This window comes from Kryptolebias marmoratus, linkage group LG14 (assembly GCF_001649575.2).
Source record: "Kryptolebias marmoratus isolate JLee-2015 linkage group LG14, ASM164957v2, whole genome shotgun sequence".
Classification (NCBI taxonomy): Eukaryota; Metazoa; Chordata; class Actinopteri; order Cyprinodontiformes; family Rivulidae; genus Kryptolebias; species Kryptolebias marmoratus.
In genome coordinates, this window is record NC_051443.1 from 26,337,118 (window position 1) to 26,359,518 (window position 22,401).

The window sequence follows — 22,401 nt, forward strand, 5'->3', positions numbered from 1 at the left end:
ACATCATAATGTGGGCTTTCCTAAAATGGCCACAAAGGCATAGTAATCTCAGTGTACGTGCACTTCTAATATTTACATTTAATAAAGCAATAAAAAAACTCAATTCTTAATTCTTCTTAATTTTTATTAATCTTCTCATTTGGGCTTTTAGTATAACATTTTTGTGAATAGGATTTAGTGTATGACAATACAGTGAGGAAAAATTCACACAAGGTTCTGCATCCTCTGGGTTCTTCAACATCTGGGTTTAACTGTTTGCTGAACTGGACCTTGTCTGACTGGACCTATGCTCCTCTCACAGATGCTGCTCCTCAAAAACTATCCAAAATCATCCTCCCTGTCCATCATCCTCCTCCTCCTCCTCTCGGCGCCAGGGCGTCCACGAGCTGAGCTTTCAGCCTGCGAGCAACCAACCGTGGAAGCGGTCCGACACGAAGACAGCTGGCCCTTCATGAAGCTGGTGTCCAGGACTCAGGCATTATGCTTATCATAACCCAAATGACCCCTGACCTGTGTGGACAGTGGCCAGAAACTTGGAGGGTCAGAGGTCAAGTTGTTTCAACAGAAGACCCCGTCTCTGTCCCTACAGGTCCCTGATGACATCACAGTCATCAAGCAGCCAATGGATGCACTCACTTCTCACTTCTCCGTCAGGGAGAAGGTGAACAGCTGCGAATGTCAGACTGCAGGTGAGAACCGTAGCAGAAACTCAGGACAGCAGGATGATGGGTTTACGTATAACCACGTATACGTTTCACTTCTCATCCGCAGAGCTTCAAGTCAAAAATCTAACCCAACTGGGAGAATTTACCTGGGCTTTATCAAGTCAGCGAGGAGCTCTAAACACCACTCAACAGAACATCTCAGCTCAGCTCAGCTTTAAAACAAGGATACGAATTGACAAAGCTGCTCTGACGGAGTCTGTCCGTCTCCAGCTACAGAATGGAAGTCCAGTTGTGTTTGTGTTTGTTTTTGTTTTTTAACCCTTCTTGGGTTAGGGTTCTTGACCCTCTGGTGACATAACGTAAGGTGAAATGTATGTATAAATGTGCTAAATTGTGCCAATGTTTAACACAATATGAAGGTATTTACGATGCATACATGATACGACATGTATGTACAATATAACAAATACTTATATACAAGTGAATATAATGTGATTAACAGAGTACCCTCTGGAATGCTCACAATTAAATCTGAAAATGTCAGATTATGTATTTGTGTGTGTGTGTGTGTGTGTGTGTGCGTGTGTGCGTGCACAGATATGAGAGATACGATCATGTGTTCACATACGATTTTCTTTAACACTTTACTCATTTGCTTCCAATGCTAATGCTTTTGACCTTTGTAATTTATCAACCACTGTACTCACTGTTGCTTCGGCACACGTCGCAACCCTAACTTCTGTAAAATGAATTTCTCTGAAATAAAAAACAAAGTACAAATGTTTACGGAAAAGTGTGCTTTGACAGAATAAATGATGGAATCGAAAGTGTTCCAGGTTCGAATCGTTCTAGGTGGAGAGGTTTTAAAACAGAATGACCTCACACACACACAGCGCACAGTACCAGAAATACGCCAGTCACATCTCCGTTAAAAACTTGCCAGGGCCCNTCTGTCCGTCTCCAGCTACAGAATGGAAGTCCAGTTGTGTTTGTGTTTGTTTTTGTTTTTTAACCCTTCTTGGGTTAGGGTTCTTGACCCTCTGGTGACATAACGTAAGGTGAAATGTATGTATAAATGTGCTAAATTGTGCCAATGTTTAACACAATATGAAGGTATTTACGATGCATACATGATACGACATGTATGTACAATATAACAAATACTTATATACAAGTGAATATAATGTGATTAACAGAGTACCCTCTGGAATGCTCACAATTAAATCTGAAAATGTCAGATTATGTATTTGTGTGTGTGTGTGTGTGTGTGTGTGCGTGTGTGCGTGCACAGATATGAGAGATACGATCATGTATTCACATACGATTTTCTTTAACACTTTACTCATTTGCTTCCAATGCTAATGCTTTTGACCTTTGTAATTTATCAACCACTGTACTCACTGTTGCTTCGGCACACGTCGCAACCCTAACTTCTGTAAAAAGAATTTCTCTGAAATAAAAAACAAAGTACAAATGTTTACGGAAAAGTGTGCTTTGACAGAATAAATGATGGAATCGAAAGTGTTCCAGGTTCGAATCGTTCTAGGTGGAGAGGTTTTAAAACAGAATGACCTCACACACACACAGCGCACAGTACCAGAAATACGCCAGTCACATCTCCGTTAAAAAGAAACTTGCCAGGGCCCACCCCACTCACACTGCAGGGCCTTGGTTGACGTAGACGTAGACATAGTTTTGGCCAGACGTTTCGTCTTCTCTTTTCGTCTTTTTGCTTGGATAGGGCCGACGTGTGCCGAAGTTGCGGGTAATACTCCTCGTCAGAACGAAATCTGAACATTCCGATACCAACGGTCCACCGAACTCCCGCGGAACTCATTCCCCGTGCATTAAACATATAATTTGAAATTGAAATGTCCATGTTCACACCTGTAAAAAACATTTCGAAAAATCAACACAAAGTGGGTAAATTGCGTTAACATTACATTTATTGAATTGCATAAACGCTGCATTGTAACCGTTCGGCTTAACAGTTTATTTAACTGTTTGGTTCAGCACAGTAGCTCTGGCGGAGGGGTGAAACTCAAACGTCCGAGCTAGTTGTAAGTCCGCGAAGTAGCCTAAAACTTCGTCAACACGCCACTGCCGGAGCCGGAGCCGGAGCAGAATGTCCGCCCGGACTCGTTCCCTCCTCATTTGGACCGCCGGCAGTCGCTTCGTCGCTACACAGTTTGGTAAAACTGGTCGGTTTCAGTTCGGGCTGTGTGTGTTTTGTGTTGAATTGGGTCCGAGTTGTCGGCTCGGAGAATGGAGAGGAACTGTTCCTCCACGCGGCCATTGTTCCGGGCGACGTCTTGTCCCTGGTTCTGGTTCTGGTTCCGGTTCCACTCTCGGGCTTCACCTTGATTTGCTTCTGGTGAGAGTCATTCGCTGACCCGTTTTCGCTCCTCTTTCTTTCAGCAAAGTGACGCCGCTGCTTCACCGAAAAGCCTCCATCCGACAGAGACCTCCGGCGCACCTGCGGCCGGATGAAGAGGATAGTTTTTGGATACAGTTGCTTGGATTGGATAGCGAGTGCCGAAGTGCCGACGTGTGCCGAAGTGGCGGGTAATACTTCTCGTCAGAACGAAATGTGAACTTTCCGATACCAACAGTCCACCGAACTCCCGCGGAACTCATTCCCCGTGCATTAGAGCAGCTTTTTTCAACGTTAATTTTGAAGCACACTCATTTTCAGTCTCCGACCAGGTCGTTCCGACTGCAGAGACTCCCTCCTGCTGAGGTACGTTTTGGTTTACGTCTGTAATGTCAACCACACAAAGCAGTGGGCACAGTCATGCGACTTTTAAACCATCATAAACCTTCAAACCCTTTAACACCATAAGCACCACCATAAACCTTTAAAACCAATAAAAACCTTTAACACCTTAAAACCATAAAACAGGCAACTTTAAACCACAGCGAGCATTGGAAAACAGCATTGGAAAGCATAGCAAACACTGGAAAGCGTAGCATTGAAAAGCACGACCAATTAAAAGCTATTAAAAGCATAAAGAGCATTAAAAGCTTTTGCCTGCATTTAAACACTTTAAACACAGAGAGAGATTAAAATCCCCTCGCCCCTCACCTTTGCTGCTTCAGAGTCTCAAGGAGTAACTGAGCCAATTCATCATGCACATATATGCCTCCCTGTCCTCTCTGTGATTGGAGGGTGTTGCTGCAAAGGACTTCCGACTTTCTCCACACAGGTGTTGAAAATCAGGCAATTAAAATGTGACTTTCTTTTAAAGCCACAAAAGGGCAGTTGACAAAAGTCACAGTAGGTGGCAGCATGCACCCAGATGTTGTTTGCGATCCACCATAAAATAAAAGAAGAAGATAAAATGTCACAAATCACGTGTTTCACATATCAGACAATAAATGTAGCAATGATGGTGCTGGTGTTTCTGTTTCTGTTTCACACATTAAAGGTGAAGCTCAAAAATAAGAATGGTTATAACTTTAGAAATAAAGTGACAGATTGGAAAAGCTGTAGGAGTGCCTCAGGCTGACAAAAGCAGCTGAATTACCAAGACTGATGGTTGTGTGATTCTCAACAAAACTTGGATTTATGACAACATTCCTACACAGACGTGTAATGAGAATCTCTTTAAAGCTGCAGAGGTGCAAATATATATTTCAGATAGTTCAAAAGGTAACATATTTTGCTTTTAATGCACCTGTGCTTGCTCACGTAGCTGTATTTACCAAGAAAGCTTTTTCTTCAGAAGAGGTATGTATATATGTTGAGCACTCAGTGGTTGCTTTTTCTTTGTTTCATGATTTTTTTTTTACATTATGTCTAATTCAGCTGGTTTAGATTATGCAGGACCCACCACATGAAGCAGCATTATATTACACTTCAAGTATAGCTGTTAGAGCCTAAACATTTATCTCAAGTCATTGGTATTCTCCTAAAGGTTTCCTGTCTCTTATATTTTTATTTAGCCATGGCTGTACAGGCCTCACATAGACCTTAACTATTTTTTTCTATTTCCATGAATTCTGTCTAATTTTAATATATTATAAAAAAGTATAATAGCAATGAAAAAAGGTTAAAATGCAGAATAATATTGCAGTTTACTGTTTACCGTTTTTCAATAATAAAAACATACTATCGAAAAAAACAAGTCTGTCTAAAACTTACTGCTGTTGATTATAATATTCTGAAATTATTGGATTATTTTGAATCATGTGATTTCTTATGTTAATATATTTTCTGTGTTTGTTTTTATTTATAACAACTAACTTGTGTAAATGATGCATAATATAATGTGACAGAATTAAAGTTTCTTTATTAGAAAAGTTCTTGTGAATGAAGTTTGATCCCAGCTGGTTAATTTTGATGGTTTCTAATAAAACAATCATTTCTGGCTGATACACGCACCGACCTGTTGTGAATGCAGACTCGTTCGACTCACTCTCTACAAGTCTGCTCAGCAAAGAGTTAAATATTCTGGTAACCAACCAGAGTCAGATTTGTTTCTAAAATGTTACCAGGAGATTATTTTGTTAAATGCCTCTGTTTAATTTGTTTGGGGAGTTGAAATTAATTTATATCTATAAATTTAGACATATCAGTAATGTTTTTGTAAAACTCCCCAACAGAATCGAAGGAACCAGAGCTCAGGATGGGGCTGATTGGAAAAACTGGAGTTGGGAAGAGTGTAACAGGAAACACCATCCTTAGGAAAAAAGTTTTTGAGTCTCAGCTGTCTTCTTCTTCTATAACATCAGAATGTAAGAAAGAAAGGGCAGAGTTTGAAGGTCAAACTCTGACTGTAGTCGATACTTCAGGTCTGACACCAACCACAGTGAAGTGAAGGTGAGACGGGACGGGTAGATGCATTTCTTTTGCGTCTCCTGGTCCTCGTGTTTTCCTGGTTGTAATACAGTTGGGCAGATTCACAGCAGAAGAAAATAAAACATAAAACTCATTAAAACAATTTTTAAAACTCTAAAACATACACCTATCAAAACAGCATACCCCTTTATAAAATGTATTTTTGATTAAACAGGCACCTATTAAAACAGCATACAGTAAATTAAAACTGAGAAAAAGAGAGGGCAGGAAAAGGAGGAAAAATAAATAAGTAAAAATTTATTTGTATGGCACATTTCAGCAGCAAGGCATTCAAAGTGCTTTACATCATAAAAACATCAGTAGAATCAATACAATCATCAAAAACATCATAAAAATCATGGAGCAGATACACCTGATAATCATAAGGAGATGGTCAGTATGTAATAAGATATTTTGTTCAGAGCAGCTTTTCACCTGAATTTGTTTGCAGATCTAAACAGGTGAGTTTTCAGCCTTGATTTAAAGGAATTTACTGTTTCAGCTGTTTTGCAGTTTTCCAGGAGTTTGTTCCAGATTGATGGTGCATAGAAACTGAAAGCTGCTTCTCCTCGTTTGGTTCTGGTTCTGGGGACACAAAGTAGACCAGAACCAGAAGACCTGAGTGTTCTGGAGGGTTGATACGACGATAATAAGTCTTTAATGTATTGTGGTGCTAGACCGTTCAGTGATTTATAAACTAATACAAGTATTTTAAAGTCTATTCTCTGAGCTACAGGGAGCCAGTGTAGGGACTTTAAAACCGCGGTGATGTGCTCTACTTTTCTGCTCTTAGTGAGAACACGAGCAGCTGCAGCTGTCTGATTGAGTTTTTTTGGCAGACCCTTTAATATGTATTAAAGCTTCATAGTTTACTCTTTCAGTACGAACTTTGTATTATTTTAATCAAATTTGTGTCCTGAGACAAGTACTATACTCATCTGAGTACAAAGCTGTAACATAGTTCTTTATGACCTTCAGTCAACTGTTGGAGATTTCTGCCTGAATTCCTGGAGTTTCTCTTTGAATGCAGTGTTCAAAGGCGGTTCAGAGGGTCGGCTTTAGTGCGTCAGTTTCCAGCTACCTGGCAGGTAGAAAGTAGTTCTGGGTTGATCGGAGCCTGGAAGAGAGAAACTGGAAAACCTTGTCATGACAGATCCTCCATTGCCTCTGCTGTGTTGATGAGGACGTGCCTTCACCTTGCAGGTTACAATCTGAAATCTGACCATCTCTTTTAACACTTTCTTTACCGTAGCGTAGTCCGCTTGCCTTTTGAGGATAGATGGTGGATAATTGCCATCCAGGTAGAACCAGGTGTTACTGAATAACACTTCTTTTCTGCCACGCTCTGCAAATCACCTCCATCACCTTGTAGCTGCTCAGCGTGGCCATCAGAGATCGTGGATTTGTTTGCAGCCCACTGGGTATAGGTACCACTGCCCTGTGCAATTTACTGTCAGGTCAAAGTCTTGCTGGAGTTTGAGTGACTTTCTCAGTAGATTCTCCAGGAAGACAGATAAATCATTAACCCTTGCTTATTTGGGTATACTACAATCATTAGTCTCAACTAAAAATAAACTTTGTGACACTTCAATCCTTTAGTTAAAATTATTTTAACTTAAACTAAACTTAGTGAGGCTTCACTACATAAGTACACTATAATAATCTTAACTAAACCTTAAAGCACTTTCACATTTGATTTTCAGACTAAAACAAGGTAGGTTGGACGTTGGGTGCCATGCGTTGTTGCCTCGTCTTCGACTCCCAACACTAAACTGTTTTTGTCACTAGACCGACTCTTAGGGAGCCATCAAGATATGAAAATGCCCCTAACCTTAACAGTTTTCTTCAGAATGTTTGAAAGTAAAACTGTAAAGCTGTGAAGCGAAAACCTTTCTTTGTGATATTTAAAAGTTCTCATGTTCAAATCATAGTAACAAATTTTAAAATTAAACAAGCTGATTATCATCTTTAAATATGTGCTCAAAACAAACAGTTTATGTCACTGTTATAAAAACAGAAACAATGTTCAAATATTTTATTGGAATAAAAAAACAAGTTGTTTCGATCAGTGACATTGCAGGTGACATCACTCTGACAGCCAGAGTTTAAACGTTCGGTCGTAGGAGCAGGTGGCAATCAGCTTCCCATCAGGTGACACATCAACTCCCATCACCTGAAAATTAGACATCTATGAAATCTCTGCACTAATCAGTGCTTGAAGTGGGAAGAAAAAAGTAATTGTATCCTATTAACACAGACCAATCAGAGGGCAGCATTCACAGACCAATCACAGCACAGCATTCACAGACCAATCAGAGGGCAGCATTCACAGACCAATCAGAGGGCAGCGTTCTTGTACCTTCCCCTCATGCCCTGCAAGTGTTTTCAGCGGCATCCAGCCCGGGTGACTCCAAACCTTCGCTGTGTTATCGTATGCTCCGGTCAACAGGAAGTGACCTTCAGTGGCTGTAGAAGACATGAGGTTAGACACACAGGAAGTGATGTGGTGCAGAAAAGACAGGTACAAATTGTTTGTTTACGTTGAAAACGGACAGCCGACAGCAGGTTCTGGTGGGCGGGGACTGTGTACAGACACTTTCTGTTGCGTAGCTCCCAAACCTTACAAGTGTTATCTCCACTTCCTGTTGCCAGGTGATGGCTGCGAAAAAACAACAACACAACAGATCAATAAAACATTTAAATGTTGTAACAAAGTTTGTAATTACAAACAAATTATCTCCATTTCTCAATTTCAGCTGACAGAATTGGGTTTTTTTTTATGGCTTTTCTTTGATTGTCTCTGACTGGCTGCTCTGTGATTGGTTAGTTTTCTGCTCATCATCTTGGCTCACCCGTTAGGGCTGAAGTGCAGACTGTAGATCTCCTTCAGGTGTCCCTCAAGGAAAACAACACAGCGTCCTGTTCGCAAGTCCCACACTCTGCCAAAGGCATCCAGCCCTCTGATTGAACCAGAACCAGAAAAAAACAAATGATTACATCTATAAAACAAAAATTAAAAAAAAGAGGAGATTTCTGACTGACCAGATCCAGACAGATTGGTTGGAGTGTCACCCAACTGGTCTCATTTTGTACAACTTAAACATTTCTAATCACAAACGTTCTTCTGCAGCTGTGAAGTTCCCGAAGGCCTTGGTCTCAGTCTCAGTCAAGCTATGATCTTTTATTTTTTATAAAATTAACGAGAACAGACTCACCTGCAAGTTGGAACCAGCAGCTTTGAGTTTGGGATGTGTGATTGGAGAAACATATAGGGCAATGGAGTCCATCAGCAGGGTTTTTTGAGCGCGAGTTTGATATTTTCCACTTTATTTTAGTTTTAACTTTTAAAATTCCTAATCTGTAAATAAAGGTAGAATTTCAATCCAAACCCAAACAGGTTATAAAAATCCCAGATCAAGTCTGACCCACCTCATCATTCATCTCCAGTTAGAAATGCCTCAAACCTTCTGCCAGGTATCAGATACAGCTGCATTTCTATTATTTAGCACAGATCTGAGTAATTTATTTGTTTAAATTAGCAGAAATTCCAAGTAAAATTAATTTATCATAATCAAAATTATTTGAATGAGAAAAACAAACCACAGCCGATTGTAATGTAGGCAAGATGTGAAAAAAAGAACCAAATTCACAAATATATCACATCACTTAAAACTACTTCTGCACTAAAATTTGAAATATGGACTGGTATAATTTAAAGATAAATTGAGACAAAATTTCAGTCATAAAGTAATGCAGCTTCTCTCAGCTGTCTGATTAATGTTTAAGACAAAAAACAGAAAAAAGTCAAATGTGATGATAAATTTGGCAACAAGTTTCATATTTCAGACAAAATAAAGTTTCATTTTCAGACAAAATGAAGTTGCAATAAAGTTTTCCTTCAACTATTTACAGACATTTGAGGTATTATTTGGTGTGGCAGTAGCTGAGAGTAACTTCCAACATTGACCCTAGGAGCTAACAGGTTCTATGATATCATTACAACTTTAACAGCTTGACCTTCATCATTTAACAAAACATATTCTTAGTTTAAATCCCTGGCATGAAAGGCAGTGGGCGATATGCATTTCTTCACATTGCCGTTATCAGTGATGCTGTGGCAGTTTCCTCTTGCATGTTGGGTCTATTTACTGCTGCAAAACAAACTAATCTCACTGAATGAAATCTTTCCTTGGTGTGCCCCCTCACAGAGACTGAGTGGTCATTAGGAAAGGATTTGTTTCCTGCAGGTTCCAAAGTTTAGTAATGATGTGTGCTGTGACATATGTAGACGTTAATCACATGAGATAAAACAGTCTGGAGCTCTTAATATCATCCCAAAGCTGTTTGCACAGATCTGGTAAATTTGTTGTCAAAGGTCTGGAGTAAGTCCTTGGTTTAAAAGCAAAACAATCCCAAATTAGTGACTTTGTTTAACTGTTGGCTACAAGTTCTTCCACACCTATAGGAGATTGGTTGGGATAATGCAATTCCCAATCAGCAGAAAAAAAATATTTAAACAGAACTGCGTATTTGTTGATAACCCGACAGTGGCAGATTGAAATACTTCAATATATCCCCCAATTCTAGCTTCTGAACTCAGCTGCAGGTCGCCTTGAATTAAATTGGTTGGCTTAGAAATGAAACAATACAAATACTGAAAACAGTGACAAAATACATGTATACAAAAGTACTATAGAGTACTACAAGCAGAAACACTGTAAACTTACCCTGTTGCAGCCAGTGACCCATCAGGATGGAAGCTGATGTCATGAACTCCTTTACTGTGACCTTCCTGATGGAGGATCTCCTCCTGAAACTCCAGGTCCCACAGACGCCATGAGTTATCGTAACTGTACACAGAGTACACAGACTGTTACTGCAGAGTACACAGACTGTTATTGCAGAGTACACAGACAGTTACTGGAGAGTACACAGTTACTGCAGAGTACACAGACTGTTACTGCAGAGTACACAGTTACTGCAGAGTACACAGACTGTTACTGCAGAGTACACAGACAGTTACTGCAGAGTACACAGTTACTGCAGAGTACACAGTTACTGCAGAGTACACAGACTGTTACTGCAGAGTACACAGACTGTTACTGCAGAGTACACAGACTGTTACTGCAGAGTACACAGTTACTGCAGAATACACAGACTGTTACTGCAGAGTACACAGACTGTTACTGCAGAGTACACAGACTGTTACTGCAGAGTACACAGACTGTTACTGCAGAGTACACAGACAGTTACTGCAGAGTACACAGTTACTGCAGAGTATACAGACTGTTACTGCAGAGTACACAGACTGTTACTGCAGAGTACACAGTTACTGCAGAGTACACAGACTGTTACTGCAGAGTACACAGACAGTTACTGCAGAGTACACAGTTACTGCAGAGTACACAGTTACTGCAGAGTACACAGACTGTTACTGCAGAGTACACAGACTGTTACTGCAGAGTACACAGACTGTTACTGCAGAGTACACAGTTACTGCAGAATACACAGACTGTTACTGCAGAGTACACAGACAGTTACTGCAGAGTACACACACTGCTTTCAAACTTAAGAGCCCTTCTCCTGGAGGTTTCTTCCTGTTAAAAGGGAGTTTTTCCTTCCCACTGTCACCAATTTGCTGCTCAGGATGAGACAAAGTGAAGATTCAACATAATCTGCTGCTTCCTTAGATAGATAACATTTACTAACTGGTATTTTCTGATGTATGTGAATGTTTTTGTACAGAAACCTGAGACGACGTTTGTTGTGACTTGGCGCTAAGTAAATACACTGAATTGAAGTTCTTCTTCAACAGCTGGACAGTTGAAACTCGGGTACAGTTGAGTGTCCAAAAGGATGACAATCCCAAACACACATTAGAACTGGTTTCTGATTGGATAAATCAGGCTAACATGAGGCTGCTGGGATGGTCTTCCTAAAGCCCCAACCAGATTCAAAATTTGTGGAGTCTGTATTAAAGATCTTTCCAGGAAACCAACCCATTTAAATGAACTCTACAAATTCTGCTAAGAATGGCCAAATAGACAGATTTCAACCAGAAGCATGCTGATGGCGGCAAAAGTCTGAAGCCCAGGTGACACTGACTAAGAGACATAAACGTTTGTTAGTGGGTTACATGGATATAATCGATCCTGTCTGTAAAATTATGACCCTGTAAATAATAAATAATAAAGTTGAACTTGTTTTTTTTTTTATTGATTAAAGTTGATTGTTATATAATCATTCCATCCTGGAAAAAGAACAGTCCAAAAAAATCACTAAAAGATTGAACTTAATCTGATAGTCATGTTCATGATGATTGGATGAAAACTTCTGACTAAAACTGTAGAACTTATACTTTAAGTAATCAGATTTCTCAGAATAATCAGATTGCTCAGAAGAACCAGAACTTACCAGGTTGTTCCGAGGAATCTTCCAGAAGGATGCCAGGAAACCCGAGACACTCGATCACTGTGACCCTCAATGTCTGCCACCGGCTCGTCACTATGGTAACCACAGATACACATCATCACTGGTTAGTTCAATAGGTATCCCCCACCCACCCGCACTCCTCCTGCCTCTTTACCTCTCCAGGTTCCACAGCTTCACAGTCCCATCAGCAGCACAGGAGGCCAAGCTGACGTCTGATTGGTCAAGAGAGATACTGGCCTGTGGACGGAAGACTATGGCGCCTACATTTGTGTTGTGTCCTTCAGCAAATCAGAGAGCAGGGAGAAAGGTTTTATGATCTAAAATTAAATATTAAGTAGAAACAAAGAAGACTGAACAACAAACACAGTCTAAAAAAACAATATGTTTGTTCTTTCACGTTTAAAGAAGAAGCAGAAGCTCCACTCACCTCTGAGTGTTCGAATCAGGCTGCAGTCAGGAACAGACCACAACTTACAAAGACCACTCCTGGGGGTTAGCACGTTAGCACGTTAGCATTAGCTTCAGATCAACACGAATGACAGAAAGGCAAACGCTGTCGAGGGTGGGGCTTGTTACCAGGACGCTGTAGCCAGCATTTCAGAATCTGGGCTGAAGTGGCAGAAGCTGATTGGTCGATCATCCCCGATCTGACTGCAGAAGTTGTTCAAGTTCTGAAAAAGAAGAAGAGTTTCAGAACCTGACAATAATCAGAACCGGTTGTTACTGAACTGAGATAAGCTGCTCCTTGGTTTTATTCAGAACTACATTCTTTAAAACAGGCAACTAGAAAGTTGGAAAGAAAATGGCGCTCCATGAACGTGGAATAATTTTATTTAACCTGGAGAGATAGCCTGCTAACACAAGGAAGCCTTCATGAAGCTAGAACTGTATATTATTCATCTTTGATAGAAGAGAAGAAGAACAAGCCCAGGTTTCTGTTCAGTTCTGTGGCTTGACTAATGAAGAGCCTCTCTCTGTTGAACCATGTGTCCCTATAAATCTAAGTAATGACCTTGAAATCAAATCTAAAAAAATTGACATTGTATGAATGTTATTTAGTCAAAACATCCACCCAATATTCATGGAAAAAGCCGAAAACACCTGAGTGGTTTATTCAATAGTCTGTACTAAAAAAAGTATAATTTTTTAATTATTATTATTTTAAATAAGCACATAATATGATTTTCAACTGATGTTGGCTTCAAACACTTTTCAGTTCAACTTTAATGTCAGTAAAACCAGGGAGCTTTGCCTGAGAGGTAGGTTGGGACCAGCTAGCATGAGGCCTGCATTTAGGTCTTTTATAATAAAAGGGCAGGAAGTAAACCAGGTGACTACATTTAAATACCACAGAATAAATATGGACAACAAGTTGACTTTTCAGGTCAATGCTGACTGAGTTTACAAAAAAGCCAGACAGCGTCTCCATCTTCTGCATAAGCTAACAAGCTTTAATGCCAGCAAACACACCCTGCAATAGGTGAAAATTGTTGAAAGTGTTATCTCCTTTAATATACTCCCATGGTATGGGAACCACCAAGCTAGAGACAGGAATAAGTTGTCCCAGGTGGTCAAACAAACTAGTAAAATAACTGGTCATCAGGTTCTGAATGAAAAAGGAAATCCTGGTTTACAATAACCAAACCCATCCCCTACAGCCATGTTACGGTTATCTAACCATGATAGATGTTATGTTTTTAATGTATGGTGCATTTTAGAGTGTTTTTCTGTTTTATGACTGTTTTAACAATTCCTCAAGTTTTTATTTATTAAACAATCTCCATTTTATGAAATGTTGTGGTAAATGGTAAATGGACTGTACCTGAGACAACTGGAGAAGTTTGCTCATGAGGAGTGGGTCAAAATATCTGCTGACAGCTCAATTCAAAAATAAAAAAGGACCAATTCTCTACATCATGGAATTTATGGAGTTCTGGGTTGGATTAAACCAAGCCTGTTTTAATGAACTGTTGTCATGAATTGGTCGTTTAGTCAGTAATGTTGAGTTGGTTAAATGGGTTGTGTTGATGTGTCAACGATGCAACCCCTCACCCTCAAGGTCTTATGCAGCTCCTGTTGGCGAACCGTCCTTGTCGCCTCAGGAACATCCTTCTGAGCACGTGCAGCTTCCAGACGCCTCATGGCCCTGAAGGACCAATCACAACAGGAGGATGTGAGTGGCAGCCAATGAAAAGTTTTAAAAAAGGTCTAAAGTCTGACTTTAAAGGGTTTCTAAGTTGGTAATCATTGACTGTTCATAGTCATATGACCAGCAAAGACAACAAAGCATCACTTTACACTTTGATTTGGTAGAAAACTTAAGCCTGTTTTTTTAAATCAGAAACTAAACTAAAATTAGTACCATTTACCTGTCCTGTTTAGATTAAAATTAAGTCTTGTTTGAATCAGAATCTGTCCTGTTTAGATAAGAACGAGTTTAAAATCAAACCGGTGCTTGTATTATGTGCAGTATTTTAGTGATTCTGACAGTCTGGCCTGCGGCACCAGAAACGATTTAAAACAGAAGTGAAATATCTCAGAAACCAATTTAAACATTTAATATACTCCCTCTGAAATTTGAGTCGTCCTGTGGTTTAGTTCAGAATAACAGTAAAATAAACAAACATTCATAAATTTCACTACAATGTTAGCTGGATCAAAAAACAATAGGTCAGAAAAAAAATCATCAAACAATGAGTGGACCAATGAAAGCTCACTTATAAATCTATTAAATTTGCAATGTTTCACATGCACTGCTCTTCTTTTCTGCCTAGGTTTAAATGCAGTCTCCATCTTTAAGTATCCACAGTTCATCTAAACCAGGGGACTGATCAGAGCGTATCAGAAGTAAACAGAGAAAATATATAACAATTAAAATATTGTACATTCTCCACAATATACAAAATATATGAACTAATCTAACCTTCTCTATGACAACCAACAGAACCATCAACATAAAAAAGATGGACGAAGTGTTTCCACCTCCTTTCTTTGTATAAAAATGAAGCAGGATTTGGTTTGCAAGCACTGCCATGTTGCATTTTTGGAGCCAGAGTCTAAGTCCTACTTTATTCCCTCACAGTCACTAAAAAAAATGAATTACAGCTGAACATGTTAGAAAAATGCTCATTTGACGATACAGCAGCAAGGTAAGAACTGCATGAATCAACAGAAGATGTGGTTTTTATTTTTTATTCCTATTTGTTTCCATGTAGTTAAAACGTTCCCTCAGACTGTTTCCTGTTGATGGCCACTGCTGCCAACTCCTAAGTAAGGAAAGTAGCTATTGGTTGTCCTTATAGCTGATAAATGACATCATCATAAAATTAGCATATTTGGCCAGAGAGGAATAATACTGTGGGAGAAACAAAAGTGAGTAAAAAAAACTGTCTAAATATGTTTCGAACTACAAATAAAGTTAGTCTCTCAATTCTTGTTTTTCTAATGTCACAGTTCCAATTCTGCTCCTTTATTCTGGGTTGGGATCAGCCAGCAAAAATGACCCAAAAGAGACTCCTGGAGTTACTTTAGTGCAGTGATTTATTTTACACAAAACAGTAACATCCCGCCATGGATCATTCAGCAGCAGCGTTTACAATTAATTTAGGGTCTGGATGCAGAGGGTGAATGTGACTGCAGGAGGACCGTGGGACGAGGAACGGCCAACAGCAGCACCCGCTGCTCGTTGGAAAAGTACTTTCACAGCTGTCTCCAAAAACAACAGAAAAAGCCAATAGTCACTTTTTTCCCCAAAAAAAGTCACGAGAGTGGCCTGAAAACTTCCTAAATATAGCAACAAAGTCTGTAAGTTGGCAACACCGCTGATAACTTACTGAGGCAGAGAGAATCTAGCCAACCAGAGGCGAGCTTCCTTCAGGGAGGTGGGGCCTTCGTGGTACCACGTCTGCTGGCACTGTGATTGGTCAAAAAGAAAAGTTTGTTTCTGAAGGTGACATGTTTCACTTATAGTTGATTTTTGTTCATTTTAACTTTTCTGATTTAAAAACTAAATAAAAAAAACTTCTTCAAAAGCATTGCTACCTAGTACTACTGATTACTTCTCAGAACTATAAGATATGTCTGAGAACTACAGAGGACTACTGAGAACTCTATGATTACTGCACTGTACTACTGAGGTCAGAATACTACTGAGTACTACAGGGTACTACATGGTACTACAGAGTACTACAGAGTACTTGATTGACTGCTGACCTCGTCGTGGGACCTCTTCACCCTCTCTTCGTCTTTCCTGGACTTCTTCAGCGCGTCTGGACCGACGACAGACAGCACGCTGCGCAACCTGAAAACAAATAAAGACATCTTAGTAAACAACCATTCTGATTGGCTGACTCCAGAACAGTCCAAACTACAATCTAAATTCTCGCACCTCTCACGGCGGTCAGCTGGTCCCTCTCCAAACAAAGTGATTGGCTCTCCCAACGCCCGGAGGCCAGCCTTCACCTCAGCATCATCAGTGGACACAGTAATCTGCCGCGCTCGTCGGCGTCGCTCAAACTCAGCCAGCACTTCCTGCTGCCGTTCACTGACCCGTTCCTCCATCTCCAAAGTCTCTCCTGCAGGGAATCATGGGAAACAGAGTGACATGACCAACACACCTAAGCAGAATTTACAGGCTGTTTCACCTGTTTGATATAATGAAAAAAAATCCAGACTTTGTACGTCCGATCCTGTAACCAGAAGGTCACCTGATGCAGTAACTGTAGCGACCGACAGATGGTCACCTGTCTCAGTAACCATAGTGACCAACAGAAAGTTGTCTGACTCAGTACCCAAGGTGAGCTGATTTAGTAACCATGGCTACCAACAGGTCACCTGATTAACTAACCATGGTGACCAGGCCACCCACCTGTCTCAGTAACTATGGCTACTTACAAAAGGTCAACTGATTCGGCCAGAAACTCACCTGAGGAGATGTTGATGTTTCCTGCTTTAATCCCCGCCTTCACTGCATCACTTCCTGTCCCAACACTGTTTGACATCTCTAAGTTTAGGCGCTCCCGTTCCTTCTCCTCCAGGCTGCCGTAAAAAACACGACTCTTCTTCATGGCCGGAGCTGCTTCCTCCTCATCCGACATTTTGGCAAATTTCTTTTTCTCCTGCTGAAAAGACAAAGAAGAAGAAACATTTAATAATCTGTAGGCTCATTCACAAAACACTTCAACCCGGGACTTTAAGGTGATGAGGTCTTCTAATAAACAACAGCGAAACAAACAACCAAACAGGAAGTAGAATGTTTGCAGTGAATTCAGACGCAGTTTGACTAAAATCGGAAATAAAAATATTTCCTGAAATTTTCTATGTTTGATTTTATAAATCTGGAGAAATAATAAACACAAATTGAACCGCGGGACGAAATGTTCCGACAAAATTCGATCATTTTTTGGAGTTTGCTCCGAGAAGGCACCGCATTTCCAGCGCGCGACCTCCTTTGAAACTGCGAGCTCCATCAGCTGACGCATGCGCAGCAGACAGAGTGACCTGTACGTTTTATTCCGATGAAACGCTCCGTTTGTTTACTTGTTTGTTTGTTTCTCTCTTTATACTGTTGCTGATCAAACTTACCACGAAAACGAACGTAGCAGCGTCGGTGTCTCTGGGCTTCAGGACCCGGATGTAGACACTGAGGGCTTCCGGGTCAAAGTTTCTTTTTCCGGTCGGTAAATCTGCAGCAGCTCACAAACAGCCGGACCGGAACCAGAACACCTGAGAAGGACGGGAGGAACTGCAGCAGGTAAAGGCCCAGTCCCAATACTCGCACTCAGCCGAAGTGCACAGAAGGGTTCGTGTGTTCAGGTTCCAAGCAAGCAGACATTGGAGAACTGGGACAGTACAGGTTACGTCATCGACTTGCGCCTCTTCTTAGTAACTGTGACATCCAACATGGCGGACCGGTCCCTGTTTTAGCATTTTAAGATGCCAGTACGATTTTAAAAGAACAGTTTAGGTATTTTTTGCTTTCCAAAGTCATTGCGGGAGATATTTGGCTGTTCAAATGTGTTTTGTTCTGACTTGTTGAATACGGAGCAAAGTTTGATAGTAACCTGTACAGCAGAGTGAAACAAGAATTATTGCAATATCTGATCAACAAATTATTAATATTCAATAACAAATTGTTATGTTATTTGGTTTTTATGCAGGAGTGATATAAAGAAGAAAAAGATGCTGAGGAGGAAACCAACTCGTTTAGAGCTGAAGATCGATGACACAGAAGAGTTTGAGAGCATCAAGAAAGAACTTGAGGTATCAACCAATCACATCTTTACTCAGATTAATACTGATCAGTACAACTCAGTTTAGTTGATCTTGGCGACATACTGATAAGGCTTTTGTTTCCTGCTGTGTTGTGGCATAAGAAAAAGAAACATTTAATCAGTTATAATAGTATTAGATCATACAGCTAAACAATAAATATGTTTGTTTTTTTAGGCAAGGAAACGTCAGCGAGAAGAAGCTGAAACAGGAGGTGGGGTGGGTGGAGCTTCTGTCATTGGCGTTGATCTAATTGGAGGTGGAGCTTCTGCCTCAGCATCCTCCTCCACTCCTGCGTCGAGGGCGGAGCTAGTCAATGAGCGAATCGGCTACAAGCCCCACCCAAAACCGGCCACGCTGCCGACCCTATTTGGAAGTTTACAGTTTTAATAAAGTTGGAACAGAAAACATGTTTGTAAACATTCTTTAGTTTCACAGATGATTACAAATTGAAGTTTGTTTATACACAAATGTAAATGAAACATTTACCTACAGCCTGATGGACAAATCAGAAAAAGGTCCTAAGTGGTTTGTGAACAGGAGCTAAACAGGACCAATAAAACCCAAACTAAAGCTTCAGGAGGTCAAAGTTCAGTCATGTCAACAATCAGAACCTGGAGAATTGAACTGAGCTGCCACAGAACTACCAGCTTCTGGTTTATTACATTTAATTTATTGCAGGTTAGAGGAACGAGTATTATTTAAAGTACTGATAAGTAGTAACTGATAACTAGTAGTACTCGCTTTGTTGGGTAGTAATATGTGCTGATTTAAAAATAAACTATTAAGTTTTATTTAAATAAATAGACAAAGTCACTGAGTTCATATGATTTATTTTCATAACAAATGGTACAAATTTAAACAAATATAAAAGACAAACGATTAGTGCTGAGAAAAACCCACTGGAGTTTATTTACACGAACAGTAGGTGGCGCTCTGACGTCACCAACATTTAGGTTCTGCCCCCAAGCAGCCCAAGAAATGATGCTGACCAATCAGAAATCAAAATCTGTCTTTTGTAGAAAATAAATGATTTCTGTTGCTATGACGACCACGGGGAAAATAATTTTTATACCAAACTATTATTCAAAAGAAACATGGCAGAGTGGGCGTGGCCTGAGATAACTGACAGCTGCTTGTCACAAAATATAAACAAAAAAAATAAATAAATAAAAGTTTTAAAAAAAACAGCAAAAGGCTTTTCGGTTCTCGATGAATACATTAGTGCCATAGGGTACAGGGCAGCTTCAGATGAAGATCTGCAGCCATGGTTACAGTCCATTAGGTGTAGGGCTGCGTGTCCTAATGTGATTTTTCATATTGTTGATTGTTTTTCCACAAAACAAAATGTGTAAACTAATTATAAATTAATTTTTAATATTTTTTGTTTACTGTTTACTACTTTAGTGTTGGTTGAACGATGGTTTGCCACCTTGGTGTCGGTTGAACGATGGTTTGCCACCTTGGTGTCGGTTGAACGATGGTTTGCCACCTTAGTGTCGGTTAAACGATGGTTTGCCACCTTAGTGTTGGTTTAACGCTGGTTGCCGGTCTTTCAGATGAGCACCCACCTGCACACTCAGACAGCACCACACAGGAAGCTGTTGTTGGTGTGACAGAAACAAAGACTTCATGTATGACTTTACTTCCTATACAGTCAGTCAAACTCAGAACCTGCCCACTCCTCACAGACAAACGGAGGCAGCTGAAGGCACTTTGAGCTTTTCTTATTTCTTCTTGATGGCAGCCAGGTCTCGCTGCAGCTCCAAGAACTTGGGCCGGTCCTCCGGATTGTACTGCCAGCAGCGCTGCATCACTTTGTACACATCGTCAGGGCAGCGCTGAGGACACGTCATCCTGTAACCTGGAAGCAGACTTTCCATGGTTACCAAGCATCATTTTTATTGTGTAAGGAGAAAAGGAAATATTTGACTCCACGTTTACCTTTCTCCACCTGTTCTCGGGCCTGCTGATTGGTCATACCTGGATAAGGACACACCCCCATACTGAACGTCTCCCACAGCAGGATGCCGTAACTCCATACATCGCTCTCTGAGCTATAACGTCCTGCAGCAGCCAATCAGAGTTATGAATACTCAGGTGTTTGTTTTGAGTTTAAAGTTTTCATTAGAAACATGTTCAGGTGTGGGACAGAAATAGGAAATGTAGAACATATAGAATAGGTGTGGGGCAAACAAAGGATAGATTTTGTAATTTCCTTCTGGGATCAATAAAGGATTGATTGATTGACATGGAACATGTGTGTCAGATGTAGGACAAGTTTGAAACAGGTGTGTAACAAATATAGGATAGGTGTGGGACAGGTGTTACCATAATTCAGAGCTTCAGGTGCGGTCCATTTAATAGGGATCTGTTTGAGTCCAGATGAAGAATAAACTCCATCGTCTTCCTGTCTACTCATCCCAAAATCACTGATCTTTAACACGCTGTTGTCTCCAACCAGACAGTTCCTCGCTGCCAGGTCCCTGAGATATACATAGGTTGTACAAAGACATGACCACCTGTTCCAAACTGTATCACACATTTCACCTGTTTTAACCTGATTTACCTGTGGATGCAGTTTTTACTTTCCAGGTACGACATCCCAGCAGCAGCATCCACCGCAAAGCGAAGTAGCTGCTTCGTCTTCAGTTCATCTTTCTTCTTTCTTAGAAATGACAGGAAGTCTCCACCTGGCAGGTTTAGGAGTCACACAAACACACCTGGTAAAAACTGACAAATAGGAATGTTACAGAACACAAAGTGAAATACGGTTCCACTCACCAGGAACAAGCTCCATGACGATGTAGATCGGCTGCCGCTGTGTGCAAACACCAATCAGCTTCACAATGTTGGGATGGTCATACTGCTTTAGGATTCTGCAGCCAATCAGATGGAGACAGTGTCAGACGGCAGCCAATCACAGAGACGTCTGTTTGTTTTTGTATTTCTAGCCTCAGACAAGAAGTTGTTTCTTTTTGTCTACCTGGCCTCAGACAGGAAGCGGATTTTCAGCTCTGGAGGTAAATCTTCTTTACAGGTTTTGACAGCTACTGGAGTTTTGTCACGCTGCAAGGTTCCTTTAAAGACCTCGCCAAAGTTACCCTGGCAACAAAGAGACAATGGGCATGAAGGGACACAAAAGCAAAAAAGTAGAATTTTTAAACTGACTTTAGGAGGAAACAGGAAATGAGGTCACCTTTCCGAGCAGCTCGCCTAGTACCACATCCTCATGGTTCAAGATCCATTTCTTATCCTGCAGAGAACCATCAGCCTTTCAATATTTGAGCAACAAACATGTATGTATATCTGTGTGTGTGTGTGTGTGTGCACAACCTGTTACCTTGACGACAGGGTTGAGCAGCACAACCCCAGACTTCTTGGTGATGACCTGTTTGGTGGAGAAGTGATGTTCAATAAGCTGAGGGATGGTCGAGAAGCCCGTCCCTTCAAAGCGGTACTGATTCTACAGGACAGAAGGAAAGGAGTTACTTTTCAGTTTAATGGACTGTCACTGACTCCGCCCCCTCAGGTGGTTTCACAGGCAGTCACACCTAAAATCATGTGACATGTTCTGCTCCTGAAAACACTGCAACTACAAACAAAACAAATGTTCTCACACAGACTCATCTTTGTGTGTATTATACACGTGTTGTGTACGTATTGTGCCTGTGTCATGCGTGAATACGTACATCAGCGTACTGGATGATAAAGTGCCGTCTCTGTTCGTCAGAAAACACTGACAGGACGTACTCGCCCGGTTTCCCGTGACTCTCCCTGACCAGGAAATCTCCCTGTTGCCGTAGTAACTCCTGAGCCTCAGTGCGGGGGATGGCACCATGGTACCACTCCTGCTCTGCCAGGGGCCGTTCCGATGTGGGAATCACTTCGAAGAACTGCTGTATGGAGGAAACCAAACAAAATTGAGCACACATTTAACATTGTTTTAACAGTTCAGGGTCCTAAATTTGCCATAACTTGACATCATCATCAGATCTGATGATGTCAGATGACATCAAATCATGAGATGTCAGAAAAGAGATATCAGACAACATCTGACATGAACACACAACAATAGAAAGACATCATCATGAAATTATCAGATGTCATCCTGGAACAGATTTTTAGGACTTATCTGAATTCAAAAAAAGTTAAAAAACAAAAACAACTGGACTTCTATTCTGTAGCTGAAGA

The 22,401-nt window shown here is 40.6% G+C and overlaps 4 protein-coding genes across 9 annotated transcripts in view; 2 read left to right on the plus strand and 2 right to left on the minus strand.

Annotated features, from left to right (window-relative positions):
* The window catches only part of zer1 (zyg-11 related, cell cycle regulator), a 9,169-nt gene extending 8,377 nt beyond the window's left edge, over positions 1-792 (plus strand). The window contains exons 8-10 of the mRNA XM_037979530.1: positions 302-475; positions 590-661; positions 772-792. Coding sequence (XP_037835458.1) covers positions 302-475; positions 590-661; positions 772-792 — 267 coding nt within the window. The remainder of the gene's footprint in view (positions 1-301; positions 476-589; positions 662-771) is intronic.
* Positions 793-7,525: 6,733 nt separating this feature from the next.
* Positions 7,526-17,645, minus strand: prpf4 (PRP4 pre-mRNA processing factor 4 homolog (yeast)). Its single transcript, XM_017403840.3, has 15 exons — positions 17,521-17,645; positions 16,862-17,057; positions 16,325-16,511; positions 16,150-16,237; positions 15,771-15,850; positions 13,990-14,083; positions 12,514-12,608; positions 12,365-12,423; positions 12,092-12,215; positions 11,920-12,009; positions 10,233-10,355; positions 8,358-8,465; positions 8,046-8,164; positions 7,865-7,971; positions 7,526-7,678 (listed from the first exon to the last, which is right to left on the minus strand). The coding sequence occupies exons 2-15, from the start codon at positions 17,031-17,033 to the stop codon at positions 7,592-7,594; spliced, it is 1,533 nt and encodes a 510-aa protein (XP_017259329.1). The 5' UTR covers positions 17,034-17,057; positions 17,521-17,645; the 3' UTR covers positions 7,526-7,591.
* cdc26 (cell division cycle 26 homolog) lies at positions 17,552-18,617 on the plus strand. Of its 2 annotated transcripts, none has more exons than XM_017403841.3 (3): positions 17,552-17,689; positions 18,096-18,198; positions 18,385-18,617. In XM_017403841.3, the coding sequence occupies exons 2-3, from the start codon at positions 18,118-18,120 to the stop codon at positions 18,595-18,597; spliced, it is 294 nt and encodes a 97-aa protein (XP_017259330.1). In that variant the 5' UTR covers positions 17,552-17,689; positions 18,096-18,117; the 3' UTR covers positions 18,598-18,617. The 2 variants fall into 2 exon arrangements, with proteins under 2 accessions (XP_017259330.1, XP_017259331.1); XM_017403842.3 differs by lacking the exon at positions 17,552-17,689 and adding an exon at positions 17,748-17,902.
* Positions 18,618-19,024: 407 nt separating this feature from the next.
* fer (fer (fps/fes related) tyrosine kinase) overlaps positions 19,025-22,401 on the minus strand; it is a 9,372-nt gene continuing 5,995 nt past the window's right edge. For 2 of the 5 annotated variants that reach the window (XM_037979407.1, XM_037979406.1), the window contains exons 12-20: positions 21,900-22,106; positions 21,551-21,673; positions 21,407-21,463; positions 21,194-21,312; positions 20,992-21,086; positions 20,777-20,900; positions 20,539-20,693; positions 20,152-20,274; positions 19,025-20,071 (exon numbers count right to left, since the gene is read on the minus strand). In XM_037979407.1, coding sequence (XP_037835335.1) covers positions 19,935-20,071; positions 20,152-20,274; positions 20,539-20,693; positions 20,777-20,900; positions 20,992-21,086; positions 21,194-21,312; positions 21,407-21,463; positions 21,551-21,673; positions 21,900-22,106 — 1,140 coding nt within the window. In that variant the 3' untranslated portion in view covers positions 19,025-19,934. The remainder of the gene's footprint in view (positions 20,072-20,151; positions 20,275-20,538; positions 20,694-20,776; positions 20,901-20,991; positions 21,087-21,193; positions 21,313-21,406; positions 21,464-21,550; positions 21,674-21,899; positions 22,107-22,401) is intronic. The other 3 variants (XM_037979409.1, XM_037979408.1, XM_037979410.1) reach the window with 3 other exon arrangements.